At 43.5% G+C, this 21704-nt stretch overlaps 1 protein-coding gene across 6 annotated transcripts; it reads left to right on the top strand.

Moving 5' to 3' along the window:
- Positions 1-709: 709 nt before the first annotated feature.
- Positions 710-17900, top strand: ATG101 (autophagy related 101). 6 transcript variants are annotated; one of them, XM_073580230.1, is made up of 3 exons: positions 710-728; positions 6441-6726; positions 17137-17900. In XM_073580230.1, exons 2-3 carry the CDS (start codon positions 6475-6477, stop codon positions 17539-17541), a joined length of 657 nt encoding a protein of 218 aa, XP_073436331.1. In that variant the 5' UTR covers positions 710-728; positions 6441-6474; the 3' UTR covers positions 17542-17900. The 6 variants fall into 6 exon arrangements, with proteins under 6 accessions (XP_073436331.1, XP_073436326.1, XP_073436329.1 ...); XM_073580225.1 differs by lacking the exon at positions 710-728 and adding an exon at positions 748-904; XM_073580228.1 differs by lacking the exon at positions 710-728 and adding an exon at positions 910-1021.
- Positions 17901-21704: the final 3804 nt, after the last annotated feature.

Genomic DNA, 21704 nt, shown 5'->3' with positions numbered 1-21704 from the left:
AGGGATAAAGGGGTTGTCCGGGCTTTTCACATAATCTCAGTACATATCTGGGCTGCAGAATTATGACAATAAGTAATTTACTTTCTGTCACTAGTTTGCACGGTTTTCTAGATATTCCGAACAGAACGTCCGGGGGGGGGGGGGGGGGGGGGGTGTTATGGCATTGAAATGAGAACTAGTCGTAACCTCCTACTCTACTCCAAACATGCCCTCTATAGCAACAACCCCACCCTCCATAGCTACAGGCCCTCCCCATCCACATGAACAAGCCCTCATCACACAGTAACAAATCCTCCCCGCCGCTCCATTCCCCCGGCGCCATTCCCCCCCTCCACGCCGGTCCGGCCTCAGCTATCGGGCTCCCTGTTCTATATGTCTGCAAGTGTGATATCAGTGCCCAAAGGCATTTAACCCTTTCATTAATGCCCTTCGGTGCCCACTTTGATGCCCATTTTTGTGCCAGATTTACTATGTATGTAGCTGTTTTTAAGTGTATTCTCATCATGGCACCTCTCTGCATTGTATGTTATTATTGTGATGATTATTGTTTGCTATTAACCCTATAAAGAAAAACAGAAAAGAAAAAATTGCCGAATAAGAAACCGACTTCAGCCTCGTCACAGACTAGGCCTGTGATGTGGAGCTGCACCAGGTGCATCACGGTACTGTCCGAGACTCCGAGTATCCGGTCATGTGACCACTCTCGCCTGGGTACACCGACACAGCAGGTAATGCCCACGTCAGCAGCAAGCACGTCACCGCTCTGACATGTCAATACGTCCTACGTCCTCCTCCGCCCCTCACAATGACTCCGCCCGTGTCGGATCACATGGTCGTGACGTCATGTAAGGTCCTGCAGCTCACTATCAGCTACAGTGCAGGGTTACTGTCTGCTGAATGTGACGTAAGTGGAGACGCTGTAATATCATATGTAGTGCAAAGTGCATGTAACTGAGGAGCAGCGGCTGTATGTGTGGATGGTACAGTCCGTTGTCCACAGTGTTCGCCGATGTTGGCAATGGTACGGTCCAGTGACGTGTATTGTTTTGGCTCTGCCAGTGATAGGAAGAGAGCGCAGTGTGCGCTGTGGTGCGGCGGGCGCTTCTATATCTCCGGGCTGCTTTCAGGTCTGTCCTTGGCTCGTATATACGGTGGGTGTGCTCGCTCTGTGCTGCAGGAATGGGGCAGACCATCCTGTCTGTAGGGCAGAGTACATGGCACAGCTGGGCTGGTGGTGCCGGGCAGAAAGGGAGGTGTGACCAGGAAATGGCTGCCCCATTCTCAGAGGCCCTCACCTCTGTGCACGACTAGCTAAGCTTGGAAGGGATGTGTGTGTATAATATATATAATCAGGTGGTGTGTGTATTGTAATCAGGTGAGGTGTTTGTGTATATATTTTAATCTGGTGTGTGTATGTTGTGGAGTGTAGCAGCGCCTGTTGTATACAGTCACTGTATGTGTTATAACAAGTATGTACAATATATATCAGGTAGTTGTGTATAACGGTGCTTGTGGGGTACGGTGTAGCAGCGCTTATTGTATGCACATAGCATGTTGTTTGGGTGTAGCAGCGCATGTTGTATACAGTCACTGTATATATATATAACATGTAGTTGTATATAGTGGTGCCTGTGGTGTACGGTGTAGCAGCACTCATTGTATGCACATAGCTTGTTGTTTGGGTGTAGCAGTGCCTGCTGTATACAGTCACTGTCTGTATATAACATGTAGTTGTATATAGTGGTGCCTGTGGTGTACGGTGTAGCAGCGCTCATTGTATGCATATAGCATGTTGTTTGTGTGTAGCAGCGCCTGCTGTATACAGTCACTGTATGTATATAACATGTAGTTGTATTTACTGGTACCTGTGGGGTACGGTGTAGCAGCGCTCATTGTATGCATATAGCATGTTGTTTGGGTGTAGAAGTGCCTGCTGTATACACTCACTGTATGTATATAACATGTAGTTGTATATAGTGGTGCCTGTGGTGTACGGTGTAGCAGCACTCATTGTATGCACATAGCTTGTTGTTTGGGTGTAGCAGTGCCTGCTGTATACAGTCACTGTATGTATATAACATGTAGTTGTATATAGTGTTGCCTGTGGTGTACGGTGTAGCAGCGCTCATTGTATGCATATAGCATGTTGTTTGGGTGTAGCAGCGCCTGCTGTATACAGTCACTGTATGTATATAACATGTAGTTGTATTTACTGGTACCTGTGGGGTACGGTGTAGCAGCGCTCATTGTATGCATATAGCATGTTGTTTGTGTGTAGCAGTGCCTGCTGTATACACTCACTGTATGTATATAACATGTAGTTGTATATAGTGGTGCCTGTGGGGTACGGTGTAGCAGCGCTTATTGTATGCATATAGCATGTTGTTTGGGTGTAGCAGTGCCTGCTGTATGCACTCACTGTTTGTATATAACATGTAGTTGTATATAGTGGTGCCTGTGGGGTACGGTGTAGCAGCGCTTATTGTATGCATATAGCATGTTGTTTGGGTGTAGCAGCGCCTGCTTATACAGTCACTATGTATATAACATGTAGTTGTATATAGTGGTGCCTGTGGGGTACGGTGTAGCAGCGCTCATTGTATGCATATAGCATGTTGTTTGGGTGTAGCAGCGCCTGCTGTATACAGTCACTGTATGTATATAACATGTTATTGTATATAGTGGTACCTGTGGTGTACGGTGTAGCAGCGCTCATTGTATGCATATAGCATGTTGTTTGGGTGTAGCAGTGCCTGCTGTATACACTCACTGTATGTATATAACATGTAGTTGTATATAGTGGTGCCTGTGGGGTACGGTGTAGCAGCGCTTATTGTATGCATATAGCATGTTGTTTGGGTGTAGCAGGGCCTGCTGTATACAGTCACTGTATGTATATAACATGTAGTTGTATTTACTGGTGCCTGTGGGGTACGGTGTAGCAGCGCTCATTGTATGCATATAGCATGTTGTTTGGGTGTAGCAGTGCCTGCTGTATACACTCACTGTATGTATATAACATGTAGTTGTATTTACTGGTACCTGTGGGGTACGGTGTAGCAGCGCTTATTGTATGCACATAGCATGTTGTTTGGGTGTAGCAGTGCCTGCTGTATACACTCACTGTATATAACATGTAGTTGTATATAGTGGTGCCTGTGGGGTACGGTGTAGCAGCGCTTATTGTATGCATGTAGCATGTTGTTTGGGTGTAGCAGTGCCTGCTGTATACACTCACTGTTTGTATATAACATGTAGTTGTATATAGTGGTGCCTGTGGGGTACGGTGTAGCAGCGCTTATTGTATGCATATAGCATGTTGTTTGGGTGTAGCAGTGCCTGCTGTATACAGTCACTGTATGTATATAACATGTAGTTGTATATAGTGGAGCCTGTGGGGTACGGTGTAGCAGCGCTCATTGTATGCATATAGCATGTTGTTTGGGTGTAGCAGTGCCTGCTGTATACACTCACTGTATGTATATAACATGTAGTTGTATATAGTGGTGCCTGTGGGGTACGGTGTAGCATCGCTTATTGTATGCATATAGCATGTTGTTTGGGTGTAGCAGTGCCTGCTGTATACAGTCACTGTATGTATATAACATGTAGTTGTATTTACTGGTACCTGTGGGGTACGGTGTAGCAGCGCTTATTGTATGCATATAGTATGTTGTTTGGGTGTAGCAGTGCCTGCTGTATACACTCACTGTTTGTATATAACATGTAGTTGTATTTAGTGGTACCTGTGGGGTACGGTGTAGCAGCGCTCATTGTATGCACATAGCATATTGTTTCGGTGTAGCAGCGCCTGTTGTATACAGTCACTGTATGTATATAACATGTAGTTGTATATAGTGGTACCTGTGGTGTACGGTGTAGCAGCGCTCATTGTATGCATATAGCTTGTTGTTTGGGTGTAGCAGTGCCTGCTGTATACAGTCACTGTCTGTATATAACATGTAGTTGTATATAGTGGTACCTGTGGTGTACGGTGTAGCAGCGCTCATTGTATGCATATAGCATGTTGTTTGGGTGTAGCAGCGTTCACTGCAGTGGTGATGTATTTAGTCACACAACATCCATCCCTCCTGGATTGTCCTTTATTCTCCACAACAGAGGGAGAGGGCAGATAGAGGACAGGCTGTACATATCTGTAGATTTCCCAAATGACAGGGGCCATGCAGGTGAAATCGGTAGCAGGGATCAAGGAGTGCCATTGCTTTATGTAAAAACTAGATTCTCAGCAATGCAAACATTTCCCAAGTTAGGGTAAAGGGGGTTTTACACATAGTGATATCGCTAGCAATATCGCTAAAACGTCACTGATTTTGTGACGTTATAGCGATATCGCTAGCGATATCGCTATGTGTGATACTTACCTCCGACTGGCTCCCCCGCTGTCAATCGCTGATCGTGCGGCTCCATTTCTCGTCGTCTGCTTCCTGCTGGGCTTCCTGCTGTGTGAGACGAGCAACGCTGGACGCGGGCGGGAGGACGTCTTCATCGCTGTGTGTGAAAGGTGAGTATCGTGCGCTGCTTCGCTGCTGCATCGCTGTGAGGTCTGCCTGTGTGAAAGCTCACTAGCGATCATTTAGCGATGCACCAGCGATCCTGACCGGGTCGTATCGCTGGTGCATCGCTAAATGTAAAAGGGCCTTTAGTTCACCCATAATGAAGTCCAGAGTCGGCAGTAATACTAGCAGTCGGCACAACAGCAAAGGCCACAGGTAGTGGTTATTCCTACCAGTGCTTACACCTTTATTATATAGTAGTAATCCACAGAAGAGAGAGACACGAATCTCATCAAAGTCTCTTCTTTAGTTTTCAGTCCATTGTAAAGCATTTAATAGGATTTCCCACTGAAGTGCAATATATGGCAAGTGGATAATGGCTACTTCACATCTTCAGATACTTTTTCTAGGCCTGTTGAGGACTTGCGCCATAACCCTTAATTCCATGCCAATGGAGAGTAAATAGAGGTTTTAGTGTGTGATGTGGATATCATTTCTGTGGGTTCATACATAATGGATTTGCAAAGCACGTGCAAAAAAGGCCATGACGTATGACTAGTGTACACTTGTATATCCATAAACATATTATTTTATTAACATCACAAAAAGCACTCAAGGATTAAAAACAAGTAAAACAAACTGTCCGTGCTCATGTCCAATTGGGGACAGCTAGAAATTTTAACTTATGTTCAAAAGATACAGATATGCAAAATTACATAGTATAATACACACCTCTCAGTCAAACAATAACCATGTCTCTATGTATGTATATATATATGTGCATGTAGCTGTCGAGGGCATCCCCAGGGACAGCAGCTCACCAGCTTGAGGGGAAACTATATCTGTGAAGCACTAAGTGATCCCCCTCCCCAATTCTCACTGGCAATGGAAGGAGGGCTATGGTGGCCGAGATGAAAAAATATAATATATACAAAATGCAACCACGTGCAAGAGAATCCCCCCAATAAATCCCAAATTGGGATGGGAAGAATGCAGCACAAAATAATCAATCAGCCCAACCCAAGGACTATGAATGATAGAGGTGAACCTCTCTTGTAGATAAGATGTCCTGAATGGGATTTCCAAAGTGAGATACCGTTGAGAAGACACCAATAAGGGGACGGGAGGCAGAGGAACAGAGCCCAGGGCTTGATTAGACTGACTTTTCTCTAGGTCTGACTGAGAACACATTGCAGCATGCATTCTCTTCAGAGTCTCAGATGACTCACCCATTCAAGTCAGTGGGCTCATTTAAAAAACAAATAAAACACCTGATCCCATAAGGATTTTCTGCAGCATCCGATATTTACAAATACATTTGCTATAAATGTAGGAAACAATTTGGTCATGTAGAGTTTTTAATCTAGATGTTAGGAAACAGATCACACACATTTATAGAAAAAAAATATGGATGGCACGTGGATGAAAATCGTCCCAAGTTTTCTTGGTGAAACTCAGACAATTTTTCATACTCGTCTGAAGCCAGCCTTACACGGACAGAGCTGTGCTGTTCTGGCTTTCAGTGTTTTCACATAGCCAGTACCAGAGATGGGAAAAAATGATCAATGGGGTGCTGGTTGGACTCCCGCTGACCTGTTATTGTTGACCTACCCAAGGAATAGTCTTTAATATCATAAGGTTGGACAACCACTTTACCCTTCGCTAGGGTTCCTGGTTTCTGGGGACTAAGTGTCAGAAGTTGTGCCACACCTTGATGCATCCTGCTGCAGTGGTTAGATCATAGCTAGTACTGTTAGCTGGGTGTTGGATTTGTTTATATGTGCATTAATATTAAGGTCAGTTTTCCAATTCTACTCCTATGAGAGGCCTGCAGTGTTTGAGCTTCCAAAGAAATAGTAGGACATTACATGGTTTTTAATATTAAATTATCCTCAATGCTTTGTTTTTGTTTTGTTTTTTTAATAGGACGAAGTGGGATCTTGTGCAACATTAAGTGACAATGAATTGCCGATCAGAGGTGTTGGAGGTGTCTGTGGAGGGCCGTCAGGTAGAGGAAGCTATGCTGGCTGTCCTGCACACTATACTTCTTCACAGAAGCACAGGCAAGTTCCATTACAAGAAGGAAGGGACCTATTCCATTGGCACTGTGGGAACACAAGACATAGACTGTGACTTCATTGAATTTACATATGTCCGGGTCTCTTCAGAAGAGCTAGACAGAGCCCTGCGCAAAGCTGTTAATGAGTTCAAGGTGAGATAATCACACATTGAAACTTACTCTGCTTGTCATGATGTGTTGATTCAATAAATCGAACATGAATTGTGATCAGGTTGAAATACAGGTGCTTCTCACAAATTTAGAATATCATCACAAAGTTAATTTATTTCAGTTGTTCAATACAAAAAGTGAAACTCATATATTATGTAGAGTCATTACAGACAGAGTGATCTATTTCAAGTGTTGATTTCTGTTAATGTTGATGATTATGGCTTACAGCCAATGAAAACCGAAAAGTAATCTCAGTAAATTAGAATACGTTATAGCAGCTTTAAAAAAATATTTTAAAATCTGAAATGTTGGCCTGCAGAAATGTATGTTCAGTAAATTCACTCAATACTTGGTCAGGGCTCCTTTTGCATCAATTACTGCATCAATGCAGCGTGGCATGGAGGTGATCAGTGTGTGGCATTGCTGAGGTGTTATGGAAGCCCAGGTTGCTTTGATAACCGCTTTCAGCTCGTCTGCATTGTTGCGTCTGGTGTCTCTCATCTTCCTCTTGACAATACCCCATAGATTCTCTATGGGATTAAGGTCAGGCGAGTTTGCTGGCCAATGAATCACAGTGATACTGTTGTTTTTAAACCAGGTATTGGTACTTTTGGCAGTGTGGAAGGTGCCAACAGGGGTGGATTAAGGGTAGCCAGGGCCCGGGGCAGTTCAGACTCTGTGGGCCCCCCTCGTCACGTGACGGGGGTCACGAATCGTAGAGCCACACTCTACATAGAGAATAATGGGGCCTCCAGCACCGACCTCCACCCGCAGAGCCACACTCCACATAGAGAATAATGGGGCCTCCAGCACCGACCTCCACCCGCAGAGCCGCACTCCACATAGAGAATAATGGAGCCTCCAGCACCGACCTCCACCCGCAGAGCCGCACTCCACGTAGAGAATAATGGAGCCTCCAGCACCGACCTCCACCCGCAGAGCCGCACTCCACATAGAGAATAATGGAGCCTCCAGCACCGACCTCCACCCGCAGAGCCGCACTCCACATAGAGAATAATGGAGCCTCCAGCACCGACCTCCACCCGCAGAGCCGCACTCCACATAGAGAATAATGGAGCCTCCAGCACCGACCTCCACCCGCAGAGCCGCACTCCACATAGAGAATAATGGAGCCTCCAGCACCGACCTCCACCCGCAGAGCCGCACTCCACATAGAGAATAATGGAGCCTCCAGCACCGACCTCCACCTGCAGAGCCGCACTCCACATAGAGAATAATGGAACCTCCAGCACCTACCTCCACCCGCAGAGCCGCACTCCACATAGAGAATAATGGAGCCTCCAGCACCGACCTCCACCCGCAGAGCCGCACTCCACATAGAGAATAATGGAGCCTCCAGCACCGACCTCCACCCGCAGAGCCGCACTCCACATAGAGAATAATGGAGCCTCCAGCACCGACCTCCACCCGCAGAGCCGCACTCCACATAGAGAATAATGGAGCCTCCAGCACCGACCTCCACCCGCAGAGCCGCACTCCACATAGAGAATAATGGAGCCTCCAGCACCGACCTCCACCCGCAGAGCCACACTCCACATAGAGAATAATGGAGCCTCCAGCACCGACCTCCACCCGCAGAGCCGCACTCCACATAGAGAATAATGGAGCCTCCAGCACCGACCTCCACCCGCAGAGCCGCACTCCACATAGAGAATAATGGAGCCTCCAGCACCGACCTCCACCTGCAGAGCCGCACTCCACATAGAGAATAATGGGGCCTCCAGCACCGACCTCCACCCGCAGAGCCGCACTCCACATACATGGCTGCTCTCAGTGCTCTGTGCTGTGCGCACAGGACCTGTGATGAGGTCACAGGAGGGGAGGAGACAGGGGTCACATGATCGGGGGCCCTGACACCTTACCTCCTGTGATCTCATCACAAGCCTTTGCACGCTACCAGCAGCATCAGCGTTCACGCTACTTGTAGATGCTGCTGGTAGCAGAGCACATAATGCCGCCCCCATGGTCACTCACTTTTAGGTGGGGAGAAGATGGAGTGCCATTGCAGCAGCCAGCAGGAATGTGGTGGGGGCCCCCTTAGAAGCTCTTGTGGTGGGGGCCCCGGGGCTGAAGCCCCGCCTGCCCTGCCTATAATCCGGCCCTGCGCGGTGGCGGATTATAATGGGGCAATTTACTGGCCTGGGCTGTGGGCCCCTTAACCCCACTGGGCCCGGGGCAACTGCCCAAATTGACCTCATTATAATCCGCCACTGGGTGCCAAGTGTTGCTGGAGAATTAAATTTCCATCTCCAAAAAGCTTGTCGGCAGAGGGAAGCATGAAGTGCTCTAAAATTCCTGGTAGACGGCTGTGCTGACATTGGTATTGATAAAACACAGTGGACCTACACCAGCAGATGACATGGCTCCCTAAACCATCACTGATTGTGGAAACTTCACACTAGACCTCAAGTAGCTTGGATTGTGTACCTCTCCACTCTTCCTCCAGACTCCGGGACCTTGATTTCCAAATGAAATACAGAATTTGCTTTCATCTAAAAACAACACCTTGGACCACTGAGCAAAAATCCAGTTCTTTTTCTCCTTGGCCCAGGTAAGACACTTCTGGTGTTGTCTATTGGTCATGAGTGGCTTGAAACAAGGAATGTGACACTTGTAGTCCATGTCCTGGATACCTCTGTGTGTGGTGGCTCTTGAAGCAATGACTCCAGCAGCAGTCCACTCCTTGTGAATCTCCACCACATTTTTGCATGACCTTTTAACAATCCTTTCAAGGCTGCTGTTGTCCTGGTTGCTTGTGCACCTTTTTTTACCACACTTTTTTCCTTCCACTCAACTTTCCATTAATATGCTTAGATACAGCACTCTGTGAATATCCAGCTTCTTTATCAATGACCTTTTGTGGCTTACCCTTGTGGAGTGCGTCAATGACTGCCTTCTAGACATCTGTCAAGTCAGCAGTCTTCCCCATGATTGTGGCGCCTACTGAAACAGACTAAGGGACCTTTTTAAATGCTTAGGAAGCCTTTGCAGGTGTTTTTGTTAGTTATTCTAATTTACTGAGATAATGACATTTGAGTTTTCATTGACTGTAAGCCATAATCATCAACATTAACAGAAGTAAACACTTGAAATAGATCACTCTGTTTGTAATGACTCTATATAATATGAGTTTAATTTTTTGTATTGAAGAACTGAAATAAATTAACTTTTTGATGATATTCTAATTTAGTGTGAAGCACTTGTATGTATTTTGAACATGATTCAGAAATTAGTCTAAAGCTTTTACCAGTTGAAACCAGTATATGTAAAATTCTACGTTTAAATGTGCAAAATTATTAAACCATGATGTACGTGTTTGTCAGCCTTACAAAGAATTGAAAGTAACCTGTCAGTAGTCCAATATTTCATTATATTACTGGGGACCAACTTTCTAAACATGCTTCTTTTACAAGTGAGGTTTTGCACTATATAAAAAGTAATAGTACAGTGTGTGTGTGTGTGTGTGTGTGTGTGTGTGTGTGTGTGTGTGTGTGTGTGTGTGTGTGTAGATTACCTGAGGAGTCACGAGGGTGGTCCTGGTATTCTAAAGAGTCCTGCGGTGCTGGCTCATCACTCCTCATACCAAGCCAAAAATGGCAACACATGGCTCAAGTGAGGTTTACGTGTCTGGCTTCATCTGCACATTGTGCATGATTTGTGTATTATCAATATCAGTTTATTGAATGTATTTATTAGGTTCGTGTTCAGTAGAGATGGGTGGACCCCTAGATGTTCGGGTTCGGCTGAACAGCTAAAAAAAAAAAAAAAATTGGATACCAGAACAGTACCCGGACCACATTCCCTTGAATGGGAGGCCTGAACATCCAAACACAGCTTCTGATCGTAACAGAAAAACTGACGGCACATCAAGAACTAGTTTGAATAGGTGATGTGCCGTCAGTTTTTCTGTTATTTGTATGCTAGCTTTCTGACTGAGCACTCCGCCCTTCACCAAGCTGTGATTTTAATTACATCCAATCACATTTGGTTCCTATCTTCCTATAAATATAGGCTTTACCAAGTTATTAGCCAGAGGTAAGTGTTCACACTAGGCAGTTAGATTAGGGACCCATTCGATCATGAGATCACCTTGACGTTGGTGAATGGGCTCACATTTTTTGGCCAAATTTTGTGCTAAGTATCTCGTGTGTTCTTTCTAAATTTCAAAAGCCATTATGCTATTCATACTTCATATATTTCATATTGACATGTCTTAATGCAATTGAGTGCAACCATTTTTCTCATTTTGATATGTAAGCTGTTTTTTGGTATGCACCTATTCAGACTAGTTCTTGATGTGCCGTCAGTTTTCTGTTATTCATTGGCCCAGTTGGGCATACAGCCTCAGTGACCAGCGGTTAACATCGATGACGTCACTGCTAGTCGCTGATCTTGCGGTAGCTGATTCTTCAGTGGTTCTCAACCTGGATGATTGCATGGTGGCACCATCCAGGTTGAGAACTGTTTATGTACAGACATGGATTATGGTGTGGGATAGAACAACAGACAGGTGAGAGATACTGTTTTTGTATTTTTGTTTTATTACAAGAGATGAGGGATTCAATGAAATGGGCGTTAGGTGTGTGTAACTGTGTTGTTTTTACATAAAAACGGACAAGTGTGTTTGTTTTTTCCAATAAAGGACTTTATACTTGTTTATTTACCGTATACATAAAATATGTGTGTGTGTGTCACTTTTTACATCTTAAAAGTTACAAAAAGTAAAATCAGCCAATGCAAAAGTTTGGTCACCCTTGGAAATTTGTGTGCTCGGATAACTTTGACCAAGGTTTCAGACCTTAATTAGCGTTGTTATGGCTTGTTCACTATCATCGTTAAGAAAGGCCAGGTGATGCAAATTTCTCAGCTTTATAAAAACCCAGACTCCTAACCTTGTGCCAAAAAACACCAGCCATGGATTCTTCTAAACAACAGCAAAGCACTCTGAAAATGAAAATGATTGAGGCCCAATAAGCAGAAGAAGGTTATAAAAAGATAAAGCGTAACTTTCAAGTTGCCTTTTCCTCGGTTCGAAATGTAATTCAGAAATGGCAGGTAACAGGAACAGTGGAGGTCAAGATAAGGAGTGGAAGACCAAGCAAAATTTCAGTGAGAGCTGCTCGTAGGATTGCTATAGAGACATATCAGAACCCATGCTTGACTGCAAAAGACCTTCACAAAGATTTAGCAGACACTGGATTTGCGTTATATTGTTCTACTGTTCAGAGACACATGCACCAATATGACAATCATGGAAGAGTCATCAGAAGAAAATCTCTATTACATCCTCTCCATAAAATTCAGCGTCGGAAGTATGCAAAAGGACATTGAACAAGCCTGAAGCATTTTGGAAACAAGTCCTGTGAACCGAAGAGGTTAAAATATAACTCTTTTGCCACAATGATAAAAGTATTAAGTATGGGAGCGCATCAATCATGCTTTCGGTTGTGTTGCAGCCAATGGCACTGGGGACGCTTCTCAAGTAGAGGGAAGAATGGATTCAATTAAATTTCAACAAATTCTTGATGCAAACATAACACCAACTGTAAAAAGCTGAAGTTCAGAAAAGTATGGCTTCTACAGATGGATAATAATGCTCAACATGTATCAAAATCCACAATGGACTACTTCAAAAAGCACAAGCTGAAGGTTTTATAATGGCCTGACAGTCCCCTGATCTGAACATCATTGAAAATCTGTGGCTAGACCTCAAAATAATAGTGCATGGAAAATGGCCCAGGAATCTCACAGAACTGGAAGAATTTTCCAAGGAAGAAGGGATGAAAATCCCTCAAACAAGAATTGAAAGATTCTTAGCTGGCTACAAAAAGTGTTTACAAGCTGTAATGCTTTCAAAAGGGGGTGGTACTAGATACTAACCATGCAGGCTGCCCAAACTCTTGCAGGGGTCCATTTTCCTTTTTGTAATTTTTTTTAAATGTAAAAAATGGCAATATATATATACATATTTTTTTTGCCTAAAATACAAAGGAAATGTCATCTTTAACTTTAGGCCTTTTAGAGATCATTTCATCTTCAACTTGCTTAACTGTTCACAATAACAGTAATTTTGACCAGGGCTGCCCAAATGTTTACATGTCACTGTATTTATGGAATTGAGAATTATACACTCTGTATGTTAGTAAAGGATTGGGCATAATGACTCGGTATTGCCACTCATTTGCTCTTTGGGGAGATAAATTTGCCCCAGAGGTATCTGTCAGTGGGTTTCTCCCCTCCTCCGTTGAGAATACATGCTCTGCCATACCGAGTGTCCATGAGTATAGAAAGTTAATTTGGAATAGCTGTCAGCCAAATAAGCCATTGAGCAGTGGACAGCTATTGAAAGTGTGTGGTCCAGCTTAATAGGAACTATAGAACTGCGTTGGTTACTCCCGCCAATACCATTCTTCTGGCTTCTGTGCACTTTCAGTAATCTCCTAAAATAGTCTCTTTTAGACTGCAAAGCATAATTAAAACATTCTGCTCCTTGTGTAAAAACTAGTCAAGCCATTAACCTAAAAATCTAAAGTCTGGTTTTAAATGTAATTTTCCATTGCTGTTTGAGGAATAAAGTGATCTGGCAGGTTCAATGAGTGACCGTCCACTGTCAGCACAGTTCATTGTGTGCCTATAGAGAGCCCAAAGAAAAGCTGCTTGAATAGTTTATGGGGTCATAGATATCGATACTTTTTTGCTTAGTTATCCCATTAATAACATTTATCAATTAACCAAGGGGGTAGGTGATGCATGGGGTTGAATTTATGGGACCCTCGCCAATATCTAGAACATGGACCAGTGTTCCCATTGTAAATGGAGCAGTGTTGTGTTTGCCTGTGTCCAGCTCCAGTCCAGACTTACAGCGATGGCCACACATGCGCACTACATTCACATGGGGGATATCGAACCTCATAACTTTGGTGGGCGTCCCAATTAGAGTCTCGCTTGTCTTGTGGATAATTTCTAACAATATCTCATGAAGAAACAAGTTACGTCTAGTGCAAGAATTGTTAGTAAGCATACACAAACCTGGGATTCAGACATCCAGAGCCTTACAGTGCGCCATAACCTTCTCAGGCCTGGGAGGAAGCATACATATCTGGGTGCACACTGTCAGGTATTTCTGCCTAATCTAACAACTGGGTCCATGTAATGGAACTATTCTACATTGCTCAAAAGACACTATTTACATTTCTCAAAAACCTAAATGATCACCCTTCTAAAAAACGAGAAACATTGACATTGTGATGCTGTCTGTACAGCGTGGTTGTAGGGACAGGTCTATGACTCACCATCTTTTCAATGGCAATGCACCAAAAATAAATGTCCCACAAATTATTACTGTCCCCGAGTCTTTAATAATGTTGCACCGCATAGTTTTGCTAGCTTTGTCTAGAAAAGTAAGTGCACAGGTGCCTGCACTTGGGAATAAGAGGTTTGAAGATCATCTTACTTGCTTTACATTGAAATTTATGGCGCGTTAATGAGATTCTTGCTTCTCCACTTGCTTTTCATTGAGATCTTGCAAAAGCATTCTGTATATGCTTTAATACTTGTAATGAGTTATGTAAGGACTCTGTACATCTGTCAGCATTTTAGTGTAATAAGGTTATTAATGGGGGCAGCTATAGAAACATCTGCCATCTGAAAAGAAGAGATGAGCCTGGGTGTTTGGATTCAATAATGTATAGCTAAATGTGGAGCATTACAAGATTGAGGTCAGCGTGTTTAGCCACAGGCAGTCCTAGGACCGCTGCCAATGTTAACGCTGTATCTGGCTGGAGCTACGCTCGTCTGATTTAGTCACAAGGCTGTGCGCAGCTAATGCCATGAGACATCTCACATGATCCGCTGCCAGGAGTGCCCACCGAGATCAGCACACGTGCAGGTTTAAGGCGGTGTAGACGATACTAGGGTGGTTTGACAGTTGCCAGTCATGCAATTTGTCACATGCGTGGCCTTTAATTACAATTTTTTTTTTAGTTAGGTAATTTTTAATTTTTTTTTTACTTTATAGATCAGGAAGGGTTCAGACTCCATAATTTTTTTCAGGGCTGTAAAAGAACAAAAAGTAGTTTAGCGAAAGATGAGTGGCGTTCATAAGTACCCCTTCACTTACCATGTACATCTGCTTATTGTGTGGAAAATCGGGCACAAACTGAATGGACAGTCCTTTCTGAGTAATGAATACGAAGAATACATTTTGGGTTATTCGTGTCCTAATAAATGAGTACAACGAAGAGACCATATCTTGCAATCACTGGACATATATTTGGTTTTGCACCACAGAGAGATTCTTAATCTCCCGCCGATGAGCCAGAGCCTTTGCGGACTCTCCAGGCTTTAAGCCCCCGTCACACCTAGCGACGCACCAGCGATCCCGACAACCATATGACCTAGTCAGGATAGCTGGTGTGTCGCTACATGATCGCTGGTGAGCTGCCAAACAGGCAGATCTCACTAGCGATCAGGACCAGCGACGACTCGGGTAACAAGCGCGCACGTCGCTTAGTTACCCGCTGTGTATCTTGGATACCAGCGTGCTCACACTGGGAGCTGGTATCCAAGGTACACAGTGGGTAACTAAGCGACGCGCGCGCTTGGATACCAGCTCGCTGATCGTCGGTCCCCCGCTGCCACATGCAGCAATGCGTGCTGGCCAGCGGGAGACCAGCGATCAAAAAAATGTCCAGGGCATTCGAGCACGATCAGCGATACCCGGCGGGGGGGGGGCGGGCGGTTGCTGATACAAGTAACACACAGCGAGATCGCTGGTGAGATCGCTGTTGCATCACAAAACTAGTGACTCAGCAGCGATCTCGCTGTGTGTGTCGGGGGCTTTAAACGTATTCGAATAAAACTGAATCCCTGAAAGGACAGAAAAGAAATTTGTGAAGGAAATGAAAGTCACTTACCTGAATGGCATGTGGCTGGGGTGAGGGGGAACAGGCTTTTTGCCCAGATGTCCCATATATTATACAATGTTGGAGATGCTTGTATACAGACTCAAGCACTATTGGCATTGCTGATTGGGAGAGAGCTTCCCCATTCCAAATTTATATATTATGCTTTTTTAACCCCTTCAGGATGCTGCTAATATACGTTTGTGTTTTAACAAGGGCTTGTTTATATGGGTGATACATTGGTTTTGAATGGCACCATTGAGGGCTGATCTTCACAGAAGTACAAAGATGGCGGTGGCTAAGGGAGTGGTGAAGTGGTAGCCATGGGTGCTAGAAAGTGGTGTTAAAAAGGTTAGCAGAAATGTAACAGTTAGTTAGCTCCAGGTTCCTGGCTGTTGTGGTAGATCAGCTCAAACAGCTGTACACAGAGGTAGAAAGGGAATTCTGTCTCTTTAAGAACTTCCTTGTTTTATTAGATTCAACATAAGCCAAGGTGAAGCACAAAGTAAACGCTGCCCTCTGGACTAAAACAATAAAACAAAGTAGTAGCATAAAGCACAGTCCTTGTGATAGCGAAGATCAAGCCCGCTCAGGGTTAAGACCCCCAGGTTTTAGAATACACAATCACTTATCTTTAGTGTTTCTCTACAGACACTGAACCCCTGACTGCCTCTGGAGGCCAGCTACTTAAGCCCCAGACCACACCCTGGGGTGGAGATAAGGTGGACAACCTCCCACCCTTTCTATGTCTGTCCACAAAAAAAACATCCCTTTAAACAAATTGGCTGTTAACCCCAACACTTAATGTGCTGAAGAAAAAATGTCTGGGTTTTTAAATCACTGAAGCCATAAGCCTCACTGAAACATATCTCCCCTCCAGCACCTTGCCAGTGATTTTGTCACGCTGTGTATTAGTCAGCCCTTGCCCCATACGCCCACCCCCACATCATGATGTACTGGTGTCATAAAGAAATAATTGAAACGGCCTTTTAATTTTTAATGACCCCTTGAAGATGTTTTCCATCTTGTATTTTTTTTAAATAGCTCCATCTGGTAAGTAGTACTTATCACCCACCTGTTCAACAGTTTCTCAGTTCTCGCTTGTCCCTTTCTTAACATGGCCTAATCTGGTAGGAGATGAGTCTCGGCCAAACACTGGCCGCAGTGGTGACTCACCTTAGCTAGTGTACTTCCAGGTCATGTTGAGATGGTAACTGGGAATAGAGTCCAGTGTGAATTGGATGAATCTCAGATCATGATCTTTGGGTGGTTATTCAAGCTGTGAATAATACCAATTTTCTTGATTACCATCGTCCATACCACCATTCCATTTTATTTCAAAAATCGTCATGTGCCTTTTGCTTGTGTAGAACATTGGTTTTCAATTGCCCATATAGAATCAATACTTACTGCAAACTTTTACATTCCTGACCCAGATCTATTTCTTTTTTTCTTTCTTTTTTTTCAGGATGCATTGAGGAATTCTGGAAGTGATGGGATCGGTCAGGTATCTCTGGAATTCTATCAGAAGAAAAAGTCCCGCTGGCCATTCTCAGATGAGTGCATCCCATGGGAGGTTTGGACCATCAAAATCAACATTGTGTCACTAGCTACCGAACAGGAGCGTCAAATCTGCAGGGAGAAAGTCGGAGAGAAACTTGGGGAGAAGATTATTAACATTGTGGAAGTGATGAACAGACATGAATATCTGCCAAAAATGCCTACACAATCCGAGGTGGACAATGTATTTGATACTAGCCTGAAGGATGTGCAGCCCTATCTGTACAAAATCTCTTTTCAGATAACTGACTCACTGGGAACATCAGTCACCACCACAATGCGGAGACTTATTAAAGACACTTTGGCTCTGTAGCAGCACATATCTCAGCTCCTAGATTTATAGAAAGGATACAAACCATTTTATGCCCATTAATTACAAAATGTCATAAATTATTAGTACCCGATGTATATAGATATTTTACTGTAAAGTTCTGCAATTCTTATAATAAAAGTCCTGTACAGACTAATCTATGGCATTGGGTATTTGAGATTTCCTGTATATACTGTAATTGCAGATAAAGTTTGAATTCTGAAATGTATGTTTCATTGCATAATGGGTTCTGTCAGATAAGGATTGTTTACCCTGAAGAAATCTGCTCCTGTTTTAGCTAAAAGTGTAAAGAACATTTTCTTCCTTTGCAAATAAAAAAAATATAATTTTTTTTTTTTTTACATTTGTTTTTTTTGTGGTTCTTTAGGTTAGTTTGAAGATATGTTCTTGGACAATTCACATCTACTCTTCCAGGTGAATCACAGGGGTTATATTTATTGAAAATATTCCAAGAAAGGCTCTGTAGTTCATAAACAATATGTAATATTGGTGCTCTGCGCAAATGGTGCTCCAGGATCCCTCCCCAATGTCAGTGCAGCACAATGTTTTCTGAAAAGTCACCATGCAGACTAAAGGAGCTGCTCCTTTAAACCCCACTCTTTGAATTGTAAAACCTATCGTTAAAAAATGGTGCTATTTGCAATCTATATTAAATAAATTAAATAACTATGCAGGTTGACATGGTCTCTTAAGTATTAAGATGGTTTCGTAGACATGTTGATTCTCTTGGTATGTGTCACACTTCTGCCTAAAGCAAGATGGTGCACGGTGAGACTGAAGGGAAGGAGATCTCTGCCACCAGTGAAAGATTAAAGGGGGGCACCCCAGACACTTGCCCTGCACAAGCCTAAGCTCTCAAGCATCCCTAAAAGGGTTCTTTCACAATGTGTGGCAATCGCGGCCCTATCCCTGTTTTACCCTGAGAACGACCTTGACTAGTGGATATGGAAGCATGAACGCAAGTCCTGGGAAACGGACAAGGTAAAAAGAAACTGCAATCACTCAATGCACGCTCCCAAACTAGAGAAATGGTAAGCATAAGGTGAGGAAAACCAAATGGGAGATAAGGTAAAGGTATGCATTCAAACGTCCAAACAGATATCTCCAGAGACAACTCTTAGATGACCACTAGTGATCAGCGAACGTGGTCGGATATGGCGTTATCCGAGCATGCTCATATGCTAACCGAGTGTCTTCAGCGTGCTCGAAAAATATGTTCGAGGCTACCTGTCTTGCAGCTGTTAGACATCCGCAACACATGCAGCGATTGAATAACCAACAGGAAATCCATACATGTGTTGTGGCTGTCTAACAGCCGCAAGACAGGCAGCCTCGGCGACAAACATATTTTTCAAGCACGCCGAAGACACTCGGTTAGCACACGAGCATGGTCAGATAGCACCTTATCCAAGCACTGTTGTTCATCAATAATGACCTCTTTTCACACCTTCAGCTCCAAACCAGGTTATAGGAAGCGATCACTGGCAACTACTCAAGCTAAACGCAGAGTATTTATACCAGAGGGAAGTGGAGAAACCAGAACACCTGAGAACTCGGGGGACAGAGAGCTCTAGGAGACCAACATTACTGTTTAACCCTTTCAACAACAGAGCAAGAGAAATCTGCACAGCCTAACCCTTGCAACACGTAAAAGAAGGCAATTGTGCAATGGCAAACTGGAAGGCAAAGCAGAACCAAACAGTGCAGGTGTATGTGTAGCCAAACGCCACGATCTTCTTACCCCTCTCTGTCACGCTATCCCTGTAACAGTATGTCTGTTTTAGTGTTCCTTTCATTCACCATGAAATGCCATCTTCTCTTTGAACTAAACGTTGTGTTTTTCTTGTTATTTCGAATAGAAATTTGTGAATAAATTGGCAACTGGATGTTTCCATTAAAATTGTCAGTATGGTTATCCCTACATGGCCAGCACTGATTTTACAGTGTCAGTCTTTGGAGGGACACTCCCCAAATGTCAATTCTAAGTTGTCAGTTTTTTTTGTAAATTTCTAGGGGGAACATCACAACAGAGTTATAAGAGAAGATAATTCAGAATTGTTTTATGAAGACATAGTTGCATTTAGATGTCCGTGTTGCATTTGCGTAATCTACTAATGTTTTTTCATGGATAGAACATGTATCCATTGTAGTCTTTGGGGCTGTTCACAAGTCAGTATTTTTTCACTGACCATATGTTCATGCAAAACTCATGGAATTATGTCCTTTAATTTTTTTTGCCATCACAAATGGAAAGTGCCCATAAGTACTCTGTGGGTCAGTGAAAAACAAGTTCAGCATATGGATGGCATCCGTGTGTCACTCGACCAGTCCATATTTAAAGGGAACCTGTCAGCAGTTTTGGCCAATATAAGATATGGCCTCTGCCTTTCTATCTACAGCATTCTATAAAGCTGTAGATAAGCCCCTGGTCCAACCTGAAAGAAAAGGAAAATAAGTTTTATTGGACTCAACCGGGAGGCGGTCCTGTCCAATGGGTCATGCAGGTCCGGCGCCTCTCATCTTTTTCCGATGTGGCCCTCCTATTGCTTTATTGCTCCCCAGCATCACGCTCCTGCGCAGGCGTAGGAGTTGGGAGGCACCGGAGCTGCAACACCCATAGGACCATACCGCACCGGACCACCCCCCCCCCCAGGAGAGTATAATAAAATTTATTTTCCTTATCTTTCAGGTCGGACCGGGGGCTTATTTACAGCGTTAAAGAATGCTGTAGATGAGCCCTGAAAGGCAGTGGCTGCGTCTTATTGCAGCCAAAACTGCTGACAGGTTTGCTTTAACATTGCAAAGGTACTATAAGCTTTGTCATTTTATTTATCAATCCATGAAAAACACTGATGGTTAAAATGAATACACGGACCAAACACTCACACATGGATCCAGAACGCTGATACTATACCATATTTGTATTTTTTTGCATATGTGTGAATGAGGCTTAAAGGTGCATTTATACCTGTTGGCTACAGATGTTAAACAGCTGTCAATAAGCTATATACAAGTAGCAGTGACCATTGAATGGACTGTTTAGACAGGTTGACGTAAATTATCTGTACACTGTGATGGATATTGCATTCATGGAACATCATTGTTATGATTACACAGGATAATGTGCAGCCAATAACAATTATTTTAATGCCTGCATTCCAATCACCCGATGAATGAGCATTTTGCATGTTTGCACATTCTGATAATCAGCCAATGAGCACTCTAATCAACTCTTATTTTCAATTATTGGCTCATCAAAATGGGCCTTTAGGGTTCGCTCACATCTGTGTATAAAATCGGCGAGTGTAATGTGAGAAAAAAATCGCATTGCACTCACACCAATGTTATTCAAGGAGGCAATGTTATCTGCTAGTTTTTCCTCACCTGGAATTGGGCAAGGGAAAAAAAAATCACAGCATGCTGAGTATGGCCACATAAAACCGCTGAGACTCACCAATGCAAGTCAATGGGTGCGAGAAAAAAATTGTACGGCACGCGGACCAAGCGTGTGCATGCCGAGTTTTATGTACACATCTCAAGGAAAACCCGACATTTTATCAGCCAAGTACAGTAAATTCACAGCACGAACTGTCAGAATAGAATATATAGAAATGTCAGTGAGGTGTGTAACTAGTGCACTGCATGTGTAGTTAACTAAATATATACCTGCGGCAGTTGACCACATTTTTATTTTTTGGTTGAAAAAATTAACTATATTATCATTCATAGAGTATTAGGTGCTTTGTAGTACATTTCTGTGTTACAGTGGGTACGGAAATTATTCAGACCCCTCATGAAGCTTATTATTCTGAGAGTGAAGACAGACAAAAGCCAAAAAGAGGTAACTATGGAATTCAACTGTTCTCTGTCACATATAATAAAGAAAGAAAAAGAAGCTTTTGTAACAGCTGACAATCCTAGAAGTGGACGACCATGGAAATCGTCCCCCCAAAGTTTATCACATTATTAAGAAAAAGTCAGTATCTGATGTCGATAAAAGTGCTGTACCGATTTTGCACAAAATGAATGTAGAATGTGGGGTCAAAGTGAGTCGCCAAACTGTGGTGCGATGACTAAGAGCAGTAGGGTTAAATGCACAAGTTCCTGTCAAGAGGCCTTTCATCTCTGCAAAGAACTAGAAGGTC

Source organism: Dendrobates tinctorius, unplaced genomic scaffold (genome assembly GCF_039654945.1).
Source record: "Dendrobates tinctorius isolate UK_male_01 unplaced genomic scaffold, ASM3965494v1 ptg000064l, whole genome shotgun sequence".
Taxonomy (NCBI): domain Eukaryota; kingdom Metazoa; phylum Chordata; class Amphibia; order Anura; family Dendrobatidae; genus Dendrobates; species Dendrobates tinctorius.
The sequence above is the reverse complement of the archived record's forward strand: the minus strand, read 5'-3'. Positions and strand labels throughout refer to the sequence as shown.

Bases quoted from the DNA above. Each gene is read 5' to 3' on its own strand.
- ATG101 (XM_073580230.1), top strand. From the start codon at position 6,475: ATGAATTGCCGATCAGAGGTGTTGGAGGTGTCTGTGGAGGGCCGTCAG. The intron at 6,727-17,136 runs GTGAGATAATCA...CTTTTTTTTCAG, and splicing joins AAGCTGTTAATGAGTTCAAG to GATGCATTGAGGAATTCTGG.